Below are 22646 nucleotides of genomic sequence, written 5' to 3'. Positions count from 1 at the left end.
GGTTTTAATTGCTGGGGTAAAATTGACCCCACGGGTAAAATATGTTAGTAAATTTGAAGGTAACAGGAGGGTTAAAAATAGAATAATAATTCAAGGAGGAGACGACTAAATGATGAAGCATGTTTTCACTCTTTCAATTTGTCATTTGGACTTAAAGAATTCATTCATTAATCAAATGAAGACGTTGAAATAAACCAACCATGATGTAACATTTGGTGACAATCTTAATTGCTTTAAGGGAAGGGAAAATATTAATAATATTTAAGATATAGAACGATAGGTTGAGATCTGAAATGTAACTTCAGGAATCATGCAGCCGATTCCGTCCCTTTAATCTAAAAATAGATGTGGATCGATGTGAGGGACGAAGTGGCTCTCATCCCTGATGCTGTAGCAGTCACTCGGGTGACATCACTCAGATTTGAATATTCTAAAATAATAATTGTGAGCAGAGAGTTTGACATATCACACAAACAGGGCGAGACTCAAATACCACACGACTGGATTTCCCCTGATGACACCTCAGAGATCCACCACCCGCCACGACAGGCCAGTGATCAACACCAGCAGCAGCATGTCGGATACAGGTGAGCGTCCATGTGCAGCACATGACGTCACACCAGCAGCAGCATGTCGGATACAGGTGAGCGTCCATGTGCAGCACATGACGTCACACCAGCAGCAGCATGTCGGATACAGGTGAGCGTCCATGTGCAGCACATGACGTCACACCAGCAGCAGCATGTCGGATACAGGTGAGCGTCCCGGACGCAGGTAGCTAGACCACATGACGAATTCAACTACATGCATCGACTCGACTCCACCGTTTACCCCCCCCCCGCGTCCCTATTGGCTCGCGTTTTCGTTTCCTGTTTTCCGTTCAGCCTCGGCTGCGGGTGGTGAGCAGCAGGCCCTTTACGGGGGGCCGCGGCGGAGGAGCCGCGGCGGAGGAGCCGCGAGGACTCACCCGCAGCAGCATGTCGGATACAGTGAGCGTCCACAGGGGGCCGTCATGTCCGCCGTGGCATCGCATCGGGACTCCGGCCTCCGGAACACGAGCTGCGGGCTCCTCCCGCGGTAACCTCCGGTTAGCCGAGCGGCTAGCTCACCGCGAGCGTCCGAAACCAGCCGAGCGTCGCGGTACAGTTGGCCTCGCGAGCCGAGCGGTGGCGAGCGGGCTGGCAGAGGACCGCCAAACCTCGAGGGCAGGCCGTCCGCATTTAGATAAACCTGCCCTCCATGTGAAATAACGTGGAATAACACAGAGTGTCGCCACCGCTACGAGGGATAAATATATTATTTACAGGAGACGACCTCACGAAACCGACTTGTGGGACGTCACGCGCTCTCTTGGCAGCTATTGGTCGGTTCGTTTCGTTTCCGTACGCTGATTGGCTGTTGGTTACGTCTGTAACCGAGCCCCACTTCTGGGGGGGTTTCCCATGAGCGGCAGAACACATAGTTAGGTTGACGCGTAGCTCTCAGCGAAGAGGATGCAGGCCCTGGTCAGCGGAGGAAGTATTTACTGTGTGCTTAAATAAAAGAAGCGAGACTAATAATAATTATATATATATATATGTTCGAAACATAATATATTGCATATATACATTTACATTTTTTAACGAACTGTTAAATGAAAAAATACATAATTAAATATTACAATTATTTTAAAAATAAAGTTTTTATTTTTTACATTTCTTTTATTATTTCTTTAACTATTATTGTATTTTAATATATTTTGATTATTATTTTGTATTTTTTTATTTATATTTTATTTATTTATATAATAAAACAAATGTGTATATATATAAACATAGTAATAATATATATATTATTGTTTTAGTAATTATCTTTGATTATTAAATTATAATTCATATATATATACACTACCATTCAAAAGTTTGGGATCACCCAGACAATTTCGTGTTTTCCATGAAAACTCACACTTTTATTTATCAAATGAATTGCAAAATGTATAGAAAATATAGTCAAGACATTGACAAGGTTAGAAATAATGATTTGTATTTGAAGTATTAATTTTTTTCTTCAAACTTTGCTTTCGTCAAAGAATGCTCCTTCTGCAGCAATGACAGCATTGCAGACCTTTGGCATTCTAGCTGTTAATTAGTTGAGGTAATCTGTTGAAATGTCACCCCACGCTTCCTGAAGCACCTCCACAAGTTGGATTGGCTTGATGGGCACTTCTTGAGGACCATACGGTCAAGCTGCTCCCACAACAGCTCAATGGTTGAGATCTGGTGACTGGCCACTCCATTACAGACAGCAAGCTGCCTGCTTCTTCCCTCAATAGTTCTTCACAATGTGGAGGTGTGCTTTGGGTCATTGTCCTGTTGGAGGAGGACATTGGCTCCAATCAAGCGCTGCCCACAGGGTATGGCATGGCGTTGCAAAATGGAGTGATAGCCTTCCTTATTTAAAATCCCTTTTACCTGGTACAAATCTCCCACTTTCCCAGCACCAAAGCAGCCCCAGACCATCACATGACCTCCACCATGCTTGACAGATGGTGTCAGGCACTCTTCCAGCATCTTTTCACCTGTTCTGCGTCTCACAAATGTTCTTCTGTGTGATCCAAACACCTCAAACTTGGATTCATCTGTCCATAACACCTTTTTCCAATCTTCCTGTCCAATGCCTGTGTTCTTTTGCCCATACCAATCTTTTCTTTTGATTGGCCAGTCTCAGATATGGCTTTTTCTTTGCCACTCTGCCTAGAAGGCCAGCATCCCGGAGTCGCCTCTTCACTGTCGACGTTGACACTGGCGTTTAGCGGGTACCATTTAAAGAAGCTGCCAGTTGAGGACCTGTGAGGCGTCTATTTCTCAAACTAGAGACTCTAATGTACTTGTCTTCTTGCTGAGTTGTGCACCGGGGCCTCCCACTTCTCTTTCTGCTCTGGTTAGAGCCCGTTTGTGCTGTTCTCTGAGTAGTACACACCGCTGGTGGACATTTTCAGTTTCTTTGCAAAGGATTGCATGGAATAGCCTTCATTTCTAAGAACAAGAATAGACTGGCGAATTTCACATGAAAGTTCTTTTTTTCTGGCCATTTTGAGAGTCTTATCGAACCCACAAATGTGATGCTCCAGATAATCAACTAGCTCAAAGGAAGGCCAGTTGTATAGCTTCTCTCATCAGCAAAACAGTTTTCAGCTGTGCTAACATAATTGCACAAGGGTTTTCAAGGGTTTTCTAATCATCCATTAGTCTTCTAAGGCGATTAGCAAACACAATGTACCATTAGAACACTGGAGTGATAGTTGCTGGAAATGGGCCTCTATACACCTATGGAGATATTTCATTAGAAACCAGACGTTTCACCTAGAATAGTCATTTACCACATTAACAATGTAGAGAGTGTATTTATGATTGATTTAATGTTATCTTCATTGAAAAAAACAATGCTTTTCTTTGAAAAAGAAGGACATTTCTAAGTGATCCCAAACTTTTGAACGGTAGTGTATATATGTATATTGTATTATTTTTTTCTTCCTTTAACAGTTCGTTAAAAACGTAATGTATTTAAAACAAGAAATTTATCAGCAACATGTATTTCTAATCAGATTAAATCTGCTCAATATGCAGAATTATTTTAAAGTATTACACATTATATAATGCATGCATTTTATATTGTTGGATTTTAGGTAATAATGCCTTCATATGTATGAAGCGTGTCAATGTTGCAGCTGGTGGGGGAAGAGCTATTAGCCACTGCTTAATATACTGTTGGGTCGGATGTCATATCAGATGATCATATTCATATGAAACAAGTAACTAGAGCTGTATTTCTGTATATATATATATATATATTGCAATACAACATACAATAGTTCCCTCTAATATGTAGTGATGTCTAATCAGAATTGTATTTATTTATTGCCAAGTAGGTTTACACCTACCTGGAAATTGTTCTAGTAATTAATTTAGCATACAATCTAAATAGGTGCAAGTACTTATCAAATCTGTACTTAAGTATTGTGAATATGTGTAATTACTTTCCATTACATTACATGTCATTTAGCAGACGCTTTTATCCAAAGCGACTTCCAATAAGTGCATTTCAACCTAGAGTATAAACCAAGAACAACAAGAACACAGGAAGCAACACTTCCTCAACTCAGTCGAACCACAAAAGCACCACAATAAGTGCCATCCCAGTGCCACTGAAGTGCAAATCTGTATTTTAATCCAGATATAGTCGGAAAAGATGTGTTTTCAGTCTCAGGCGGAAGATGTAGAGACTTCCTGCTGTCCTGATGTCAGTGGGGAGCTGGTTCCACCACTGAGGAGCAGGACAGCAGACAGTCTGGATGTAGAGCGATTAGCTCGAGGTGCAGGAGGCACAAGACGATTGGCTGTTGCTGAGCGGAGCGAACGTGCCGGGGTGTACGGTGTGACCATATCCCGGATGTAGACGGGGCCCGATCCCTTCAGAGCACGGTACCAAGAACCAGTGTTTTGAAGCGGATGCTGCTCCACCGGTAACCATGAAGAGAGCGGAGGAGCAGAGTGGTGTGGGGGGAGGAGCGGAGGCTGAAGACCAGCTGCTGCATTCTGGATGAGCTGCAGAGGTCGGATGGCCTTAGCAGGGAGACCAGCAGGAGGGAGTTGCAGTAGTCGAGGCGTGAAATGACCAGAGCCTGGACCAGAACCTGGACCAGAACCTGTGCCGCCTTCTGAGTAAGAAGAGGCCGTGTTCTCCTGATGTTGTGCAGCATGGACCTACAGGAACACGTTGTCGCAGCGATGTTGGCTGTCAGGTTGACTGTCTAGTGTCACCCCGAGGTTCCTGGCAGTCAGGGTAGGGGCCAACACACAGCTGGTGAAGGTGGTAGTCAGGTCATTGGTGGGGGAGCCTTTCCCTGGAAGGAATAGTAGCTCGGTCTTGTCAGGGTTGATCTTCAGGTGGTGAGCAGACATCCACTGAGAGATGTCGGTCAGACAGGCAGAGACTCGCGCCGCCACCCGTGTTTCGGCCGGTGGAAACGAGAAGATCAGTTGGGTGTCATCAGCATAGCTATGGTAGGAGAAGCCATGCGAACGAATGACAGAGCCGAGAGAATTTGTGTACAGAGAGAAGAGGAGGGGACCCAGGACGGAGCCTTGAGGAACCCCAGTAGTGAGAGGAAGAGGAGGGGACCCAGGACGGAGCCTTGAGGAACCCCAGTAGTGAGAGGAAGAGGAGGGGACCCAGGACGGAGCCTTGAGGAACCCCATAGTGAGAGGAAGAGGAGGGGACCCAGGACGGAGCCTTGAGGGTCCCCATAGTGAGAGGAAGAGGAGGGGACCCAGGACGGAGCCTTGAGGAACCCCAGTAGTGAGAGGAAGAGGAGGGGACCCAGGACGGAGCCTTAAGGAACCCCATAGTGAGATGAAGAGGAGGGGACCCAGGACGGAGCCTTGAGGAACCCCATAGTGAGAGGAAGAGGAGGGGACCCAGGACGGAGCCTTGAGGAACCCCATAGTGAGAGGAAGAGGAGGGGACCCAGGACGGAGCCTTGAGGAACCCCATAGTGAGAGGAAGAGGAGGGGACCCAGGGCGGAGCCCTGAGGGACCCCATAGTGAGAGGAAGAGGATCAGACACAGATCCTCTCCACGTTACCCGGTAAGTGCGGTCGTTAAGGTAGGAAGAGAATAGAGCGAGTGCAGTGCCTGAGATCCCAGGTCCTGAAGAGAAGAGATCAGGATCTGGTGGTTCACGTTGTCAAATGCTGCAGAAAGGTCTAGAGGATAAGGACAGAGGAGAGAGGCTGCTCTAGCAGAGTGAAGGATAAGGACAGAGGAGAGAGAGGCTGCTCTAGCAGAGTGAAGGATAAGGACAGAGGAGAGAGAGGATGCTCTAGCAGAGTGAAGGATAAGGACAGAGGAGAGAGAGGCTGCTCTAGCAGAGTGAAGGATAAGGACAGAGGAGAGAGAGGCTGCTCTAGCAGAGTGAAGGATAAGGACAGAGGAGAGAGAGGATGCTCTAGCAGAGTGAAGGATAAGGACAGAGGAGAGAGAGGCTGCTCTAGCAGAGTGAAGGATAAGGACAGAGGAGAGAGAGGCTGCTCTAGCAGAGTGAAGGATAAGGACAGAGGATGCTCTAGCAGAGTGAAGGATAAGGACAGAGGAGAGAGAGGATGCTCTAGCAGAGTGAAGGATAAGGACAGAGGAGAGAGAGGATGCTCTAGCAGAGTGAAGGATAAGGACAGAGGAGAGAGGATGCTCTAGCAGAGTGAAGGATAAGGACAGAGGAGAGAGGATGCTCTAGCAGAGTGAAACTGCTCATCAAGGAGGGCAGTCTCTGTGGAGTGGCCTTGACTCCAGACTGAGGGTCAAGAAGGCGTTGCTGTGGAGATAGGAGGACACTTGGCTCAAGATAGCTCGCTCCAGAGTTTTGGAGAGAAAAGGAAGAAGAGAGACCGGTCTGTAGTTGCTGCCTCCAGACGGGTCGAGTGGGTTTCTTCAGGAGAGGGTTGACTCGCCTCCTTCAGAGGGAAACAGCCAGTTGAGAGGGAGCTGTTAATAAGATGGGTGAGGAAGGTCAGAAGGTCAGGAGCAACAGCCTGGAGAATGGGAGACGGGACGGAGTCAAGGGCGCAGGTGGTCGGTCAGCGGAGGTCACCAAGCTAAGAACTTGATTGGGAGACAGGGGGGTGAAAGAGGAAAGAGAGGGGGATGAAGAAGTTAGTGTTGGTGAGGTGATAGAAGATGGATCAGTAAAGGAGGAGCGGATGTCGTCCATCTTGTTTGTAAAGTAGTCGACAAAGTGGCAGAAGGGTGGAAGGAGGAGGGGGACAGGGGGGATCAAGGAGGTTGGAAAAGATAGAGAAGAGTTTTTTGGGGTTAGAGAAGGAAGACTGAATTTTGGTCAGGTAGAAAGAGCTTTTGGCTGCAGAGATAGAGGAAGAGAAGGAGGAGAGGAGAGAAGAGATTGATAGAAGAGCAAGTCTTCCGCTTGATTTGTTTTTCGCCATTTTCTTTCCGTCGCTCGCAGTGTGGCTCAAGAGCACCGAGTCAGACAACCACGGAGAGGAGAGGATTAAAAGGACAAAGAGAATCAAGAGATGAAGACAGGGAAGAGAGGAGAGTGTCTGTGGCAGAGTTAGGCTGCATGAGTGAGAAGGAGCCAGTTGAGGGGAGAGCAGATAGGACAGAGGAGGCCAGGGAGGAGGACAGAGGAGGCCAGAGAGGAGGCCAGGGAGGAGGGACAGAGGAGGCCAGAGAGGAGGGACAGAGAGGAGGACAGAGGAGGCCAGGGAGGAGGGACAGAGGGTGCGAATGTTGCGCTATACAGGTGCAGAGTCTGTAGATATGGGTGGGTTGTCAGTACCATAGAGCGAGAGAGAGTAAGAGATGAAGAAGTGGTCAGAGACATGGAGAGGAGTTACAGTGAGGTTGGAGGTAGAGCAGCTTCTAGTGGACATGTAGTCAAGGCGGTTGCCGGCTTTGTGAGTAGGAGGGGAGGGACTGAGTGAGAGGTTAAAGGAAGACAGGAAGAGATCACATGACTTCTGTCTGGATGTTGAAGTCACCCAGAAGGATGAGCGGGGGGGCCGTGTTCAGAGAAGTTCGACAGGAGGGCGTCTAGCTCTTCCAAGAAATCTCCCAAAGAACCAGGGGGTAGAGAACAACAATGTGTAGTTGAACCGGATGAGTCACCGTCACAGCATGGAACTCAAGTCAGTGGGATAAAGAGTGGAAGCGAGTAGAGAAACACCATGTGGGTGAGAGGAGTAAACCTGGAGCTCCACCCCGACCAGAGGGTCTGGTGTGTGGCTGAAGGAGAAGGCCGAGGAGAGAGCAGCCGGGGTAGACGTGTTGTCTGCTGTGATCCAGGTCTCAGGGAGAGCCAGGAAGTCAAGCGACTGCTCCATGGCAAAGAGATGAAACCGGCCTTGCGGTTGGCTGACTGACCGTTCCAGAGGCCTCCTGTGACCAGGTGCTGGGTGTGAGTAGAACGGGTAGGAAGGAGAACAGAGGAGGGTTCGGTCCATGAATGAGCAGTCCTATAGGAACTACGAGGAGAGATACGCACAGGTATGGAAAGACACACATATTCACGAAATGGTGGAATACACAGCCACCCACGAAGACTCCAACGAAAGACTCCTATGTCTTTGTCCTCCGAGTCTCGACTACAAGGGAAGACTCCTATGTCTTTGTCCTCCGAGTCTCGACTCCAAGGAAGACTCCTATGTCTTTGTCCTCCGAGTCTCGACTCAAGGGAAGACTCCTATGTCTTTGTCCTCGAGTCTTGACTCCAACGGAAGACTCCTATGTCTTTGTCCTCCGAGTCCTCAAGGAAGACTCCATGTCTTTGTCCTCCGAGTCTCGACTCAACGGAAGATCCAAGGAAGACTCCTATGTCTTTGTCCTCCAGTCTGACTCCAACGGAAGACTCCGATGTCTTTGTCCTCCGAGTCTCGACTCCAACGGAAGACTCATGTCTTTGTCCTCCGAGTCTCGACTCCAAGGGAAGACTCCTATGTCTTTGTCCTAGTCTTGACTCCAACGGAAGACTCCGAGTCTTTGTCTCCGAGTCTTCTACAGCTGACGCTAAAGACGATCGGTTAGGAGCCAAGGTGCCACACCTCCAGCCACGTTGACACCACACCACCCGTTGGGTTAGTCATCAATTGAAAGGTGGATGATGAGCACCAATCAGTGAAAGATCAGGGGTGTCAGTAATCAGGACACACCTCTACCAAAACAAATCCTAAAACAGTACAGACCAACAATCCAGCAGCTCCAAACAACAAATACAACAGTAACTCAGCAGATAATCTAATTTAAAGAAGACACTTAGCAGGATCCAAGTAGCCAGTAGTCTCGCCCCACAGGTAGAAAATGCACACTTTCCACCACTGACTACAGGAAACCTGTTTTTTATGTGATTGTATCACAATCTACACATTTAAATAAAAGACGAAGGTGGATGATTTTGTGTATTTGGATTTAGCAACAAGTGGCATTTTATTCCTGAAAGCAGAAAACCCAAAAGGTACATTTCAGCAAACGCTTTTTTATATAAATATTTCCAACAATAAATAGAAAAGGCTCTTAAAGCAATATAAAAAGCACATATAAAATCAGAAGATCAGTCTTGATTCCCGTCGTGTCAGCTCCTCCACCTCCTCCACGCTGAGGTCATTGTTTATCAACCTGCAGCGAGACAGGAAAGAAAGAGGGAACGTTACAAAAGAAAGTGGGAATGTTACTCACCACCAAAAAAAGAGAGGGAACCTTAATCACCCTCAAAGAAAGAGAGGAAATGTTACTCACCATATATATATATTTGTTCATTTATTATTATATATGCAATAAAAAATTAAAACCAAATAAAAAAATTCATCTAAATTCTAAAAATATATATTTTTTAATTCTAAAAATATATTTTTCTTAATTCTAAAAAAATATTTTTTTAAATTGTTATTATTTATAATTTTAAATTTAAATTTTAAATAAATATATAAATATATTATTTTATCAAAGAATAAATTTTTTCTCAGAAAGAGAGGGAGCATTACTCAGAGAAAGAGAGGGAGCGTTACTCAAAGAAAGAGAGGGAGCGTTACCCAGAGAAAGAGAGGGAGCGTTACCCAGAGAAAGAGAGGGAGCGTTACCCAGAGAAAGAGAGGGAGCGTTACCCAGAGAAAGAGAGGGAGCGTTACCGAGAGAAAGAGAGGGAGCGTTACCCAGAGAAAGAGAGGCAGCGTTACCCACCACACTGACTTCATGTGCGTGTTGTGCTGCAGGGCTTCGACCAGACTCTCCACTCCGGTTCTGGTGATGCAGTTCTCCGTCAACCTTTGAACAGAATAAGTGGGCGGAGCCATCAACGCTCTGTGTTCAGCAGTGGGTCTGAACAAGATGGATGTTGTTCATCGTCAGCTCCAGTGGAACGTGGCGCCTTACCAAAGCTCCTCCAGCGACGGGCTGTTCTTGATGATGTTGGCGAGGGCGTGCGCTCCCTCGTTCCCCACGCCGTTACCAACCAGACTGCATGTCACAGAACCAGATGAAGTATTCGACAGGAAGACATCTAGATCGCTTTCAACTCAAATGTTCAAATATGCCAATTTTGTGCTTTATTATTATTTGATTTTTATTTATTTGTATTATTATGTTTTTGATTTAAAAAGCATATATCAATTGTACAATGTTTAATTATGTATTTTTTATATTTATGTTTTTTAATTCTTATTTTATTTGTATTTAAAAAAATAATTATTATTTATATATATGAAAAATAATAATATTAATTAATAATAAAGAATATATATTAAAAACAACATAATTAAACATTGTAAAATTGATATGTTTTTTCTTGTTATTTTTTAAATTAAAAACAAATGTATTATTATTTTATATATAGATATATACATATACACATATATATATGAAAAATACTAATAATTAATAATAAAAATATTTTTAAAACATAATTAAGCATACAATGGATATATGCTTTTTTATATATATGAAATTGTGGTCATCTTGCAGCTACACAGAAGCCAGACATATCTGAATATGATCACGTGTAATTCATCGTCAACACTATCTTAAATAAAACCACGGCTCCAATATCCAGAGTATCACCTGAGCCACACCAGAGACGAGCTGCTCTGCAGAGCGCCGGCCAGAGCCACCGCCCCCTCGTCTCCGACCCTGTTGCCCCAAAGCCTGGGAACACAAAGAAAGGTTAGAGATAGAACCGCAGCATTAACAACACGTGTGAAAGACCTTTACCCCAAATACTTTAGAGAGCGGTTGAGCTTCAGTCCCTCCGCCAGCTGCTTCGCTCCCTCCCCGGTGATGTCGTTGTTGCCCAGCCTGAGAGGAAGTGAAGCGGGTGAGTTGCTCGTCAAGAGTCACAGACTTTGTGCTGGCGTCAACAAACTGACCGAAGAGCCACGAAGTCCTGCCTCATCTTCAGCAGGTGAGCGAAGTGCTGCGTGCAGGCGTCGGTCAGCTTGTTGTTGAACAGCCTGGAGACAGACACGCCGTGAGGGTCGGGAGGAGGGACAGCGCCACGGAAACAGACTCACGCTATCTTCTGGAAGCTGTCACACTGGACGACTCTGGCGAGCAGTTTGTGAATCCCCTCGTCCGTGATGTTATTGTTCCTGAGGCTGAAGACGGAGACACGCGAGCATCACGCGTGTCAGAATCAGACTCAGAAACATGCGTTTGCTGCGCGTGTTAGACACCACGAAGAATATGACAACAATCAACATCGTGCAAGAATTTAAACATTTCATTTAGAATGGTATGAAATCAAAGTAACAGATAACAGGGCTGCAGACGTTAAATATGAGGTATGACGAGGCTGCGTTGCCTCGGTGGAAGCTTCATCCTCCATAACAGGGGAAACTCATGTTCCCCGGGGGCCACATCAGCGTCATGGCCGCCCTCTTAAAGGGCCGGAAACACGTTATGAACTCCTCGAACATATCGATAAATAACTCTCTTTGCATTTGATTATTGTTTATGTGAGAGTAGAAATATTGTGCATAAGGAAATGTCTCTGATAGTACAACATTAATCCATTTAATCTTAAAACCTTCAAAATAAAAGCACGGGATATCTTTCTTCAATTTCTTTCAGAAAAGGTGACCGCGTGTCTTTAAAGCCGTCAGGGGGCCACATGAAACGATGCGGAGGGCCGGATTCGGCCCGCGGGCCTCGTGTTTGACCCCTCCATAACCCTGAGGCGTGCTCTACTCACTACAGGGAGCTGCACACGTGCATGCAGGGGAGGAGCTGCTCCACGCCGACGTCGCCCACGCAGTTGTTGTCGAGCTGCAGGCCGACGGGCCTCCGGAGGTGCTGCAGCACGTAGGCCAGCGCGCCGCACTCCGCCGGCCCGATGCCGCAGTACGTCAGCTTCAGGTGGTCCACCGCCAGCCGGCTCACGGCGGCCTCCGCCACCGCGCTCTCCTGCAGCTCGTAGATGCATTTGATGAGCCACACGAAGCCCGGCATGGCGTGCATGCTCTTCTTCTCCCCCGGCACGGGCGGCGGGATGGACTTGAAGTGCTCGCGCACGCCTTTGGACAGGCACCTCCCCACCTGGCGGGCCCTCCTGTCCACGGCGGCGCCGGGGCAGCAGCGGCGCCACAGGCCGCGGTGGCGCGGGGACAGGAGCCCGGACACGAAGGTGGCCGTGAGCTGCAGGTTGGGCGTCTCGGGGGCCGGAGCTCGGCCCTCCGGCCGGCTCGCGGGGGTCAGGCAGGCCCGGAAGCAGCCGCCGCTCCGGACAGGACGACGTGCAGCGCGGCGAAGAAGCACTGCGTCGTCACGTGGAGGAACTCGAAGCGCGCGCCGTGGGCGGAGGACACGCCCCCGCCGCGGCTGAGGAAGCCCACGCCGACGTCCTCCTCGGTCACGCCGCACGTCTCCAGCTGCGCGGCGGAGAACTCGTAGCGGCTGCTCCCGATCCCCTCGAAGGCCAGCTGGCCGAGGCGCAGCGCCGCGGGCAGGTTCTCCTGCAGCCAGCCGGGCCCCGCGGCGCCGCTCGGGGGGCCCCGGTGCCGGAAGAAGTGCTGCAGGACCATGAGGTGGACGTCGGTGACGGTCCGCGGGCCGCCGTCCCCGCGGCCGAGCAGCTCGGCGTGGCACTGGGAGACGCTCCAGCAGAACACGGGGCTGTGGCACAGGCCGAGGAGGGCGCTGTTGGAGCGCAGCGACCGCAGCACCTCGGCCGCCACGGCCGGGTCGCGGTGGTGCCGCCGCACGAAGCGCTCGATGCCGCCGGGGGAGAAGCCCCGCAGGAGGAGCTCCTTGCGGAGGTGCCTCTTCAGCGCGGGGCCCACGGCCTCCGGGCGGCTCGTCACCACCTTGCGGACCCCCTTGAGGAGCGAGCCCCGGATCAGGCCGAACAGCAGCGCGGGGACGGGGGCGCGCTGCGCCGGGCAGCAGAGCCACGGCTCGTCCGAGAAGGCCCACCGCAGCTCGTCCAGGCCGTCGAAGGTGAGCAGGACGCGGTGCGGCTGCTCCAGGATGAAGCGGAACACCTCCTCCTGCCCGCCGTCCGGCCAGCAGCAGTGCCGGAACAGCAGCTCGCGCACCGACAGCCGCCGCCGCTCCGAGTTCAGCCGGCGGCAGCTGAAGGGGAAGAGGAGCAGGAAGCCCCGCAGCGCGGCGCCCCGGGCCCACAGCTGGTGCATCCTCTGGAGCAGCGTGCTCTTCCCGCCGCCGGCGTCCCCGGACACCAGCACGGTGTCGGCCTCGGCGTTCACCGCCCCCGCCGAGCCCGCGACGTCCTCCAGGCCCAGCGGGGGGCCGCGGGCGTCTTGGTGGCCGTGAGCCGGCTCCAGCCGGGCCTCGGTGTAGATGTCGTCCAGGGACATGTGGCCGGTGCCCCCGTAGGAGCTGAGGAAGCAGGACTGAGCCGACACGGAGCTGCGGAGCTTCTTCTGGAACCTCAGGACCTCTGAGGCGAGAAGAAGTCTGGGCGTTACGCACGAGACGAGCTGCAGTACCCACAGAGGCCTGCAGGGGTTAGGGTTATACCTGGGTATTCTGTTTCTCTCAACCCTGTTTTATTTGTTGTACGAGTTTTGAAAGGAAACATTTAAATATTCATATTACATTATTATTACATGTCATTTAGCAGACACTTTTATCCAAAGAGACTCACAACAAGTGAATCAACCAAGAGAACAAACTAAGAACAACAAGAATACAGAGAGTAACATTTCTTCAAGAAAGTCGAACTACAAAAGTACCATGAGTAATACCATGAGTAATACCATGAGTAATACCATGAGTAATACCATGAGTAATACCATGAGTAATACCATGACTAATACCATGAGTAATACCATGAGTAATACCATGAGTAATACCATGACTAATACCATGAGTAATACCATGAGTAATACCATGACTAATACCATGAGTAATACCATGAGTAATACCATGAGTAATACTATGACTAATACCATGAGTAATACCATGAGTAATACCATGAGTAATAATATGACTAATACCATGAGTAATACCATGACTAATACCATGAGTAATACCATAAGTGATTCTATAAGTAAGAGTCATTTCAGTGCCACTGAAGTGTTAATCTGAGTTTTAATCCAGTTATAGTCTGAAGATGTGTTTTCAGAGACTTCCTGCTGTCCTGGTGTCAGAGGGGAGCTGGTTCCACCAATCAGGTGCCAGGACAGCAACAGTCTGGATGTAGAGTGACGAGCTGGAAGTTGGTTGGTTGTTGCCGAGCAGAGCAACCGTGATGGGATGTGAGGTGTGACCACATCCAGGATGTAGACGGGCCGATCCGTTCGTAGGACATGTCGGCTGTGGGTCAGTGGGTAGCAGGTCCGTCTGTCAATCACGGGTTGGAGGTTCAATCCCCGCGCTAGTCGACGTGTCCTTGAGCAAGGCACTTGACCCTGAGTGTGTCCCTGTCGCTGCTCGACGGTGTGAACGTAACAGGATGGAAGCGTCAGCTACATGACGTGTGATGTGCTCGGTGTCTCTGTGTCTGTGTTGTGTTCTGAGGTGCAGTGTGTCTGCATGTCGTCATGGTGACTCACCTGTGGGAGGAGTCACGTTCTCCCAGCTCAGAGATCCAGATTCCTGTTTCTGATCAACGACCTGCAGAACCAGCGCCGCCGCCGCTTCTCCTTTGGATCGGACTTTGTCCAGCAGACGTCTCGCCTACAGACGGGGAGGCGGAGCCATGAGAGGAAATACCATTGTTTACATTCTTTGGTTAAAGTTCATAAAAAAAGAGTTGATTCTACTGTCCAGACAGATAGCTTAGCTTAGCATAAGGCTTGAAACAGCGTGTCCAAAGGTAGAAGGATCCACCTCCAGCTCCTTGAAAGGTCCTCATGTTCAAGTCTAAAACAGACTCAATTAACTCTTCTATAACTTTATGAAACAATCATGTGACCTTTAGAAACCTTTAAACAGATTTATAAACAGAGTAATATTGACTGACACAGAAAAGAGAATTCATGAATAATATCTAGTTATAGGGGAAAAAAGTGATTCAAACTTTCCCTTTAGATGGAGCACAGACAACAACAACGCTGAGCAATATTAACATAAAACAAATTTTAACTCCAAACCAATTAAAAAAGGTACATAACAACAACAACAACCGGAAGTGTGCGTCCCACGTGGTACCTGCTGAGAGGGGGTGTGTATGGGCAGCCGCACGTCGTCGCAGTCCGTGGGCGCGAAGATGCCGCGCGCGACCAGAGCGCGCAGCGCGTCCTCCACGCAGCCCTGGAGCGCGCGCACCAGACCGGGTCTGCGAGCCACAAGAGTCTGAGTAGGAGTGCGCTGCTGGTCCTGGTCCTCCTCCTGGTCCTCCTCCTCCTCCTCCTCCTCCTCCTCCTCCTCCTCACGTGAGGAGCCGCGTCCCGGGACCGTGAAGTCGCCGCGCTGCCCCTCCGGCAGCGCCTGCGCGAGCGCGGCGCAGAGGAGCGCGCATGCGTCCGCGCCCTTCGCGCTCACCAGGTCCAGCAGCTGTCTGGCGCATGCGTACAGGGCCCGGCCCGGGGCCTGGACGCTGTGGTACTCCTCCTCCTGGAGCTGCCCGCGGGACAGCAGGAGGTCCAGGACCTGCTCCAGGGGCTCGGCCGAGCCGCCGCTGCACAGCGCGTGCACGATCTCCGCGCGACGCGTCAGCACGAGCTCCGGGGCCGACATGCTGGGTGGCGCGCGCCGTCCATACTCACACAGGCACGCTGTCACACCCAGTTCACCAGCTGCATGGGCAACGCCCACTCCTACGTCATCACGGGCACCCGCTGAGGTGCGGTGGGCCACAAGGGAGTGGGTGGGCAGTGAGGTCAGCATGACGTCACCATGACGTCACCATGAGGTCACCATGAGGTCAGCATCCTCACTGACAACACGGGTTGTTGATGTTGATCCATAAGCACTGAATAAGTCGTGTATGTGTGTGTGTGTGTATGGATGTGTGTGTTAATGTTGCACAATCAAAACAAAACAATAAAACCTGAAAATAAACGTTCACACAAACACCAGAGTGACGTAGCGGCCCTCAGTGACGTAGTGGCCCTCAGTGACGTAACGGCCCTCAGTGACGTAACGGCCCTCAGTGACGTAGTGGCCCTCAGTGACGTAGCGGCCCTCAGTGACGTAACGGCCCTCAGTGACGTAGCGGCCCTCAGTGACGTAGTGGCCCTCAGTGACGTAGTGGCCCTCAGTGACGTAACGGCCCTCAGTGACGTAGCGGCCCTCAGTGACGTAGTGGCCCTCAGTGACGTAACGGCCCTCAGTGACGTAACGGCCCTCAGTGACGTAGCGGCCCTCAGTGACGTAGCGGCCCTCAGTGACGTAACGGCCCTCAGTGACGTAGCGGCCCTCAGTGACGTAGTGGCCCTCAGTGACGTAGTGGCCCTCAGTGACGTAGTGGCCCTCAGTGACGTAACGGCCCTCAGTGACGTAGCGGCCCTCAGTGACGTAGTGGCCCTCAGTGACGTAGCGGCCCTCAGTGACGTAGCGGCCCTCAGAGTAACGTTGACTATGTTCTGACCTTTCAGGGTGTGATGTGACCCCAGGAGACTTTCGCCCTGTCTCCCCTCCACCTGTCAACCACCGCTCTGCTTCTCTTCTGCATTCCTGAACCGGTTCCTGACCAATGAAATCCCTGAATGAGACGTGACGTCACAGTGGAGGTGCAGGCGGCTCAATGCACTTCCCTGTTATTGTAACAGAGGAACCACCTGATGTTGAATTCACTTTCCTCACGCACAGCGCCCAGGGGGCGGGGCCTGTCCACTGAGGAGACCACGAAAGAGGAATTATAGATATGTTTAGATAAAAAGCAGAAGTTGTGCATCTGTTCAGCTTCTTTTGACACATTTACGAGAAAAAACAACAAAATGTCACTGAAGAGTGAAACCTGCAGGTCCGAGCTGAGGCTGCTCACAGCTGCACGTCGCTCACGTGACCACTAGGTGGCGCCACTGCATCAAGAAAACAACCAGGCTCGTTCCAGAGGCACTTTTAAATGTGTATTTAAAGAATAAGACTTTCTAAAGTGTTCTATCATCAGTTGCAACATACACAGGGAATATGTGACGTCATTTGGACTATATAAGCTTTTGCATTGTTAATATTAGATGTTATTATATATGTGAAATATTCATATATGAGGATTACGGAAATGAGTTTGAATAAGATGAGTTGCACAGGAGTCAGAGATCCTGATCTTGAGTTGGCAGCAAAACAATGTGTTTGCATGGTCAGGTCAAAGGGTCAGAGGTCAAAGGGTCAAGGGCCAGAGGTCAAAGGGTCAGAGGCTGCCGTTCCTGATTAATATATATAAAATAATAATAAGTGCTGAACCTGGATTGAAGGCTAATTAATAATAATAAACTCCTCATGCTGCTTCAGGTTGTTTTGGGTTTGTGTGTGTCTGTGTGTGTGTCTGTGTGTCTGTCTGTCTGTGTGTCTGTGTGTGTCCAGTGCGGCCCAGTTTCAGGGTTCTGGTCTCCGGCGTCAAGCTCTGGGTTCAGGGTCCTGCTGGAGGTCAGCTCAGGCACCCTGCGGGGCAGCTCGTCTGAGGGGTCCTAATGGAGGTCAGCTCAGGCACCCTGCGGGGCAGCTCGTCTAAGGGGTCCTGCTCGTTGTCTTCATTCCTCCAGCTTCACATCCTCCATTGAGACCTCCAGCAGAACATCAAAGAGCCTTTGATGTCTGAAGAGAACGAGAGAGAAAGAGAGAACCAGAGAGAGAGAGAGATAGAGAGAACCAGAGAGAGAGAGAACCAGAGAGAGAGATAGAGAGCTCCACGGTCTGCTGGACCAGAGGAACCTTCATTCTCTTCATTATCTTCGATAAAAATCGAGAGTCGAGAGTTCGTCAGGAACAGGTCGGACTTTAATAAAAGTTTATTTCCCCCTTGGCACAGATCTGCTATCAAATAAATAAAGCAAAGAATCAAATACAATATAAACTAAACAAGGTCATGAGGAGGGAGGAAAGGAGACCAACGGCTTCCTTCACCACGCCAAGTGAAGGAGGAGGAGGAGGCTCCTCCCCCAGCGGCTTATTCATCATAAATAAACATTGTTCCTGCATGATGCTGTTCATCAGACACTCTGTGCATCAGTCAAGATGTTGAGACATGGAGTTAGAAACAGAGTTAGTGGTGCAACAAATATCAGAATAACATGAGGCTCTTTATACAGAGGAAGAGGATGATGAAGATGGAGTGACACAAGAGGCATTTAATATATATATATATATATATATATGAATATATATATATAAATAAATATATAAATAAATATAAATACATAATTATGTATATATAAATAAATATATATATATATATATTAATATATAAATATATATACATTTATATATATATATACATATAAATATATGTATTAATATATAAATATTATATATATATATAATAATATAACATATATATATATATATAATTAAAGAAGAAAACAAACCTTCAGGTTGATTTAGAGAGCTGAACATGAAGAGCATTATTCTGGTTCCAAATATATAAATATTGTTCTGGTAAAAGAGGCATGAGAGTTTTTGACTAAAGATTAAAAAAAGGAAGCAAACTCCAGAGGAAGAACAACGGCTCTCCCAACTCTCACCAAATACTGCAGAGGTGCTCTTGAGCAAGGCAGTAGCTTTCCACTGCCGGGTCCCATGGGAGAACCAGACCGCCTGCAGCTGTGGCAGAGGGCGAGGGGCGGGGTGGAGGAAACAATCCAACATGGAGGCTACAGTTTGAAGGCGGGTGGTCCTGGGGGTCTGGTTCTCAGAGGCCTTTGAGGGTCTCAGCCCTGGAGGTCTGGAGGTCTGGAGGTCTGGGGGTCCCTGAAGAGTCTGAGTCAGAGTTGAAGGCTGAGGCTCATCAGAAGTCAAACAGTCAAAACATCTCCAGAGTGAAGACGAGTCTCTGAGGCAGCAGGTAGGTCCAGCCTCAGAGGGGGCGGGGCCTATGTTCTGGTCCTCGACTACAGGAAAGCTTCTGATGGGGAAACACAGACGTCACATGACCGACGTCACATGACAAAGACGTCACATGACCGGCACATGACAGACGACACATGACCGTCACATGACCGACGTCACTTGACAAAGACATCACATGACCGTCACATGACAGACGTCACATGACCGATGTCACATGACCGACATCACATGACCAAAGCTGATGCAGTTTGTAACACGTCGTGTCAGAGTCTGAACACCGAGTCACGGTCACATCAACAGGTAACGGTCGAGGTAGCAGCGGGTTGGGATCTCTTCTTCTTCTTTCCTTTGTAACGTTTAGAAATGTTTCCTTCACGTGTTCCTTCACGTGTTTCCGTCACATGTTCCTTCACGTGTTTCCTTCACGTGTTTCCTTCACGTGTTCCTTCACGTGTTTCCATCACATGTTCCTTCACGTGTTTCCTTCACGTGTTCCTTCACGTGTTTCCTTCACGTGTTTCCTTCACGTGTTCCTTCACGTGTTTCCTTCACGTGTTCCTTCACGTGTTTCCGTCACATGTTCCTTCACGTGTTTCCTTCACGTGTTTCCGTCACATGTTCCTTCACGTGTTTCCTTCACGTGTTTCCATCACGTTCCTTCACGTGTTTCCTTCACGTGTTTCCGTCACATGTTCCTTCACGTGTTCCTTCACGTGTTTCCTTCACGTGTTTCCGTCACATGTTCCTTCACGTGTTTCCTTCACGTGTTTCCTTCACGTGTTTCCATCACATGTTCCTTCACGTGTTTCCTTCACGTGTTTCCATCACGTTCCTTCACGTGTTTCCTTCACGTGTTCCTTCACGTGTTTCCGTCACATGTTCCTTCACGTGTTCCTTCACGTGTTTCCTTCACGTGTTCCTTCACGTGTTTCCTTCACGTGTTTCCTTCACGTGTTCCTTCACGTGTTTCCGTCACATGTTCCTTCACGTGTTTCCTTCACGTGTTTCCTTCACGTGTTTCCATCACATGTTCCTTCACGTGTTTCCTTCACGTGTTCCTTCACGTGTTTCCGTCACATGTTCCTTCACGTGTTTCCTTCACGTGTTTCCATCACATGTTCCTTCACGTGTTTCCTTCACGTGTTTCCTTCACGTGTTCCGTCACATGTTCCTTCACATGTTCCTTCACATGTTCCTTCACGTGTTTCCTTCACGTGTTTCCATCACATGTTCCTTCACGTGTTTCCTTCACGTGTTCCTTCACGTGTTTCCTTCACGTGTTTCCTTCACGTGTTCCTTCACGTGTTCCGCGCTCATGTTCCTTCACGTGTTTCCTTCACGTGTTCCTTCACGTGTTTCCGTCACGTGTTCCTTCACGTGTTTCCTTCACGTGTTTCCTTCACGTGTTTCCTTGAATCTTCATTTTCATAAACCTGCCGACAGCTTTACTCACAAACCCCCACGAGCTTCAAGTGTCGTGACACACACACACACACACACACACACACACACACACACACACACACACACACACACACACACACACACACACACACACACACACACACACACACACACACACACACACATCGTCCTCCTCTCCTCCCATCATCCTCCTCTCTTCCCATGATCCTCCTCTCCTCCCATCATCCTCCTCTCCCATCATCCTCCTCTCCTCCCATGATCCTCTCCTCCCATGATCCTCCTCTCCTCCCATCATCCTCCTCTCCTCCCATGATCCTCCTCTCCTCCCATCATCCTCCTCTCCTCCCATCATCCTCCTCTCCTCCCATGATCCTCTCTTCCCATGATCCTCCTCTCCTCCCATCATCCTCCTCTCCTCCCATGATCCTCCTCTCCTCCCATCATCCTCCTCTCCTCCCATCATCCTCCTCTCCTCCCATGATCCTCCTCTCTTCCCATGATCCTCCTCTCCTCCCATGATCCTCCTCTCCTCCCATCATCCTCCTCTCTTCCCATGATCCTCCTCTCCTCCCATGATCCTCTCCTCCCATCATCCTCCTCTCTTCCCATGATCCTCCTCTCCTCCCATGATCCTCCTCTCCTCCCATCCTCCTCCTGTCCTCCCATGAGTCTCTGCAGTGCAGTGGCGAGGACGCTCCAGCAGGGGGCTCATGCCTGGTAGAAGTGGTGGTAGTGGTGGTGGTGCTCGTGGTGATGGTGGTGCTCGTGGCGCTGCACCGTCTGAGCCGGCCCCTCCCCCTCGTACGGCAGGAGCTGCTCCTTCTCCCCCGGCGGCCCCGGGGCCCGGCGGCCCTCCTTGGACCGCTGCTTGTGCTTGCGGTAGGGGGCCGTGGACTGGTGGGGGGGGGTCTGGCTGGGTTTCGCCGTGGGGGGCGGGGCCCCCCGGCTCCGCATCACCCGGCCCCCTCCGCCGGCCGGCCTGGGAGGCGTGCGGCTGTGTGTCTTGGGGGACCGGAGGCCGTGTTTCCCCGAGTCCGGGCCTCGCGTGCGGGCTGGGTGGAGGCCGACGGGGGGGGCGGAGCCCACGACAGTCTGTAGGCGGCGGTGCTGCTGCTGCTGGGGGGGGTGGGAGTGGGCGTGGCCATTCTCTCGCTCGTGGGAGCGAGAGCGAGTCTGGTTGGACGGGCCCGTCTGAGGCTCCGCCTTCGTCGGCTCCGGGGTCGGCGCTGCGAGGGAGACGACGAAAGATGATTAATTTAACAAGATAACAAATACAGAAGAAGAATAATAACTAAATATATGTATATATACACAAGAAGAAGAACTAAATATATATAAATATAAATACAGAAGAATAACTAAATATATATAAATATATATATCAATATAAATATATATAAATACAGAAGAAGAATAACTAAATATATATAAATATATATATAAATACAGAAGAAGAATAACTAAATATATATCAATATATATATATAAATATATAAATACAGAAGAAGAATAACTAAATATATATATAAATATATATATATAAATACAGAAGAAGAAGAAGAACTAAATATATATATTAATATATATATATATATATACATGTCCCTGTGTGTTGCTGTAGCCTTGAACACTTGATGTCTTGTGCTGCCGCTGCTCAGATATTGATTCTGGCTGTAGGCTCCTCCCCCTAACGGCTCTGAGTAATGAGGCCCCTGGATGCAGCTTCAAAGCCCCGCCCCCTCCCTCTCTAAAGCCCCCCCCCCTAAAGCCCCCATCCACTCACCGGCTCCGAAGCGCGACGTGTAGTTCTCGATGCCCGCCAGGTCCAGGTAGTGGTTCCGGCGCTCTAGGTTCTCGTCCACGCTGTGGCAGCCGGGCGCCGCGGGCTGCTCGCCGTGGCGCCGCCTGTAGACACGAGCGGCGCCGCATTAGGTCAGAGTCTGGAACCGGAGGACTCGGGAGCAGAGAAACACCTGGTGCTTGTGATCGGGACGTGAGCACAGTCATCGTTAGAGGAGAGAGGTTTAAACCTCAGACTCTCTTCAGACTCTCTTCAGACTCCTTCAGACTCCTTCAGACTCTCTTCAGAGTCTCTTCAGACTCCTTCAGACTCTCTTCAGACTCTCAGACTCTCTTCAGACTCTCAGACTCCTTCAGACTCTCTTCAGAGTCTCTTCAGACTCCTTCAGACTCCTTCAGACTCTCTTCAGACTCCTTCAGACTCTCAGACTCTCTTTAGACTCTCTTCAGACTCTCAGACTCTCTTCAGA

General features: G+C 49.4%; 2 protein-coding genes across 3 annotated transcripts in view; both read right to left on the bottom strand.

The window, feature by feature from the left end:
• Positions 1 to 8942: 8942 nt before the first annotated feature.
• Positions 8943 to 15681, bottom strand: nod2 (nucleotide-binding oligomerization domain containing 2). Its single transcript, XM_056412631.1, is given in 11 exon segments — positions 8943 to 9165; positions 9727 to 9810; positions 9919 to 10002; positions 10603 to 10686; positions 10753 to 10836; positions 10908 to 10991; positions 11052 to 11135; positions 11732 to 12263; positions 12266 to 13438; positions 14556 to 14679; positions 15154 to 15681. Coding segments are annotated over 11 exon segments (2934 nt in total). The 3' UTR covers positions 8943 to 9092.
• A 5115-nt stretch (positions 15682 to 20796) lies between these two features.
• nkd1 (NKD inhibitor of WNT signaling pathway 1) overlaps positions 20797 to 22646 on the bottom strand; it is a 27111-nt gene continuing 25261 nt past the window's right edge. Inside the window, exons 8-9 of one of the 2 annotated variants that reach the window (XM_056413607.1) lie at positions 22160 to 22281; positions 20797 to 21602 (exon numbers count right to left, since the gene is read on the bottom strand). In XM_056413607.1, the coding sequence (XP_056269582.1) occupies positions 20966 to 21602; positions 22160 to 22281 (759 nt within the window). In that variant the 3' untranslated portion in view covers positions 20797 to 20965. The remainder of the gene's footprint in view (positions 21603 to 22159; positions 22282 to 22646) is intronic. The other variant, XM_056413608.1, reaches the window with a different exon arrangement.

The sequence above is a fragment of the Pseudoliparis swirei genome, chromosome 4 (assembly GCF_029220125.1).
Source record: "Pseudoliparis swirei isolate HS2019 ecotype Mariana Trench chromosome 4, NWPU_hadal_v1, whole genome shotgun sequence".
Taxonomy (NCBI): domain Eukaryota; kingdom Metazoa; phylum Chordata; class Actinopteri; order Perciformes; family Liparidae; genus Pseudoliparis; species Pseudoliparis swirei.
Note: the sequence above shows the minus strand (reverse complement) of the source record. Positions and strands in the feature narration are given on the sequence as shown.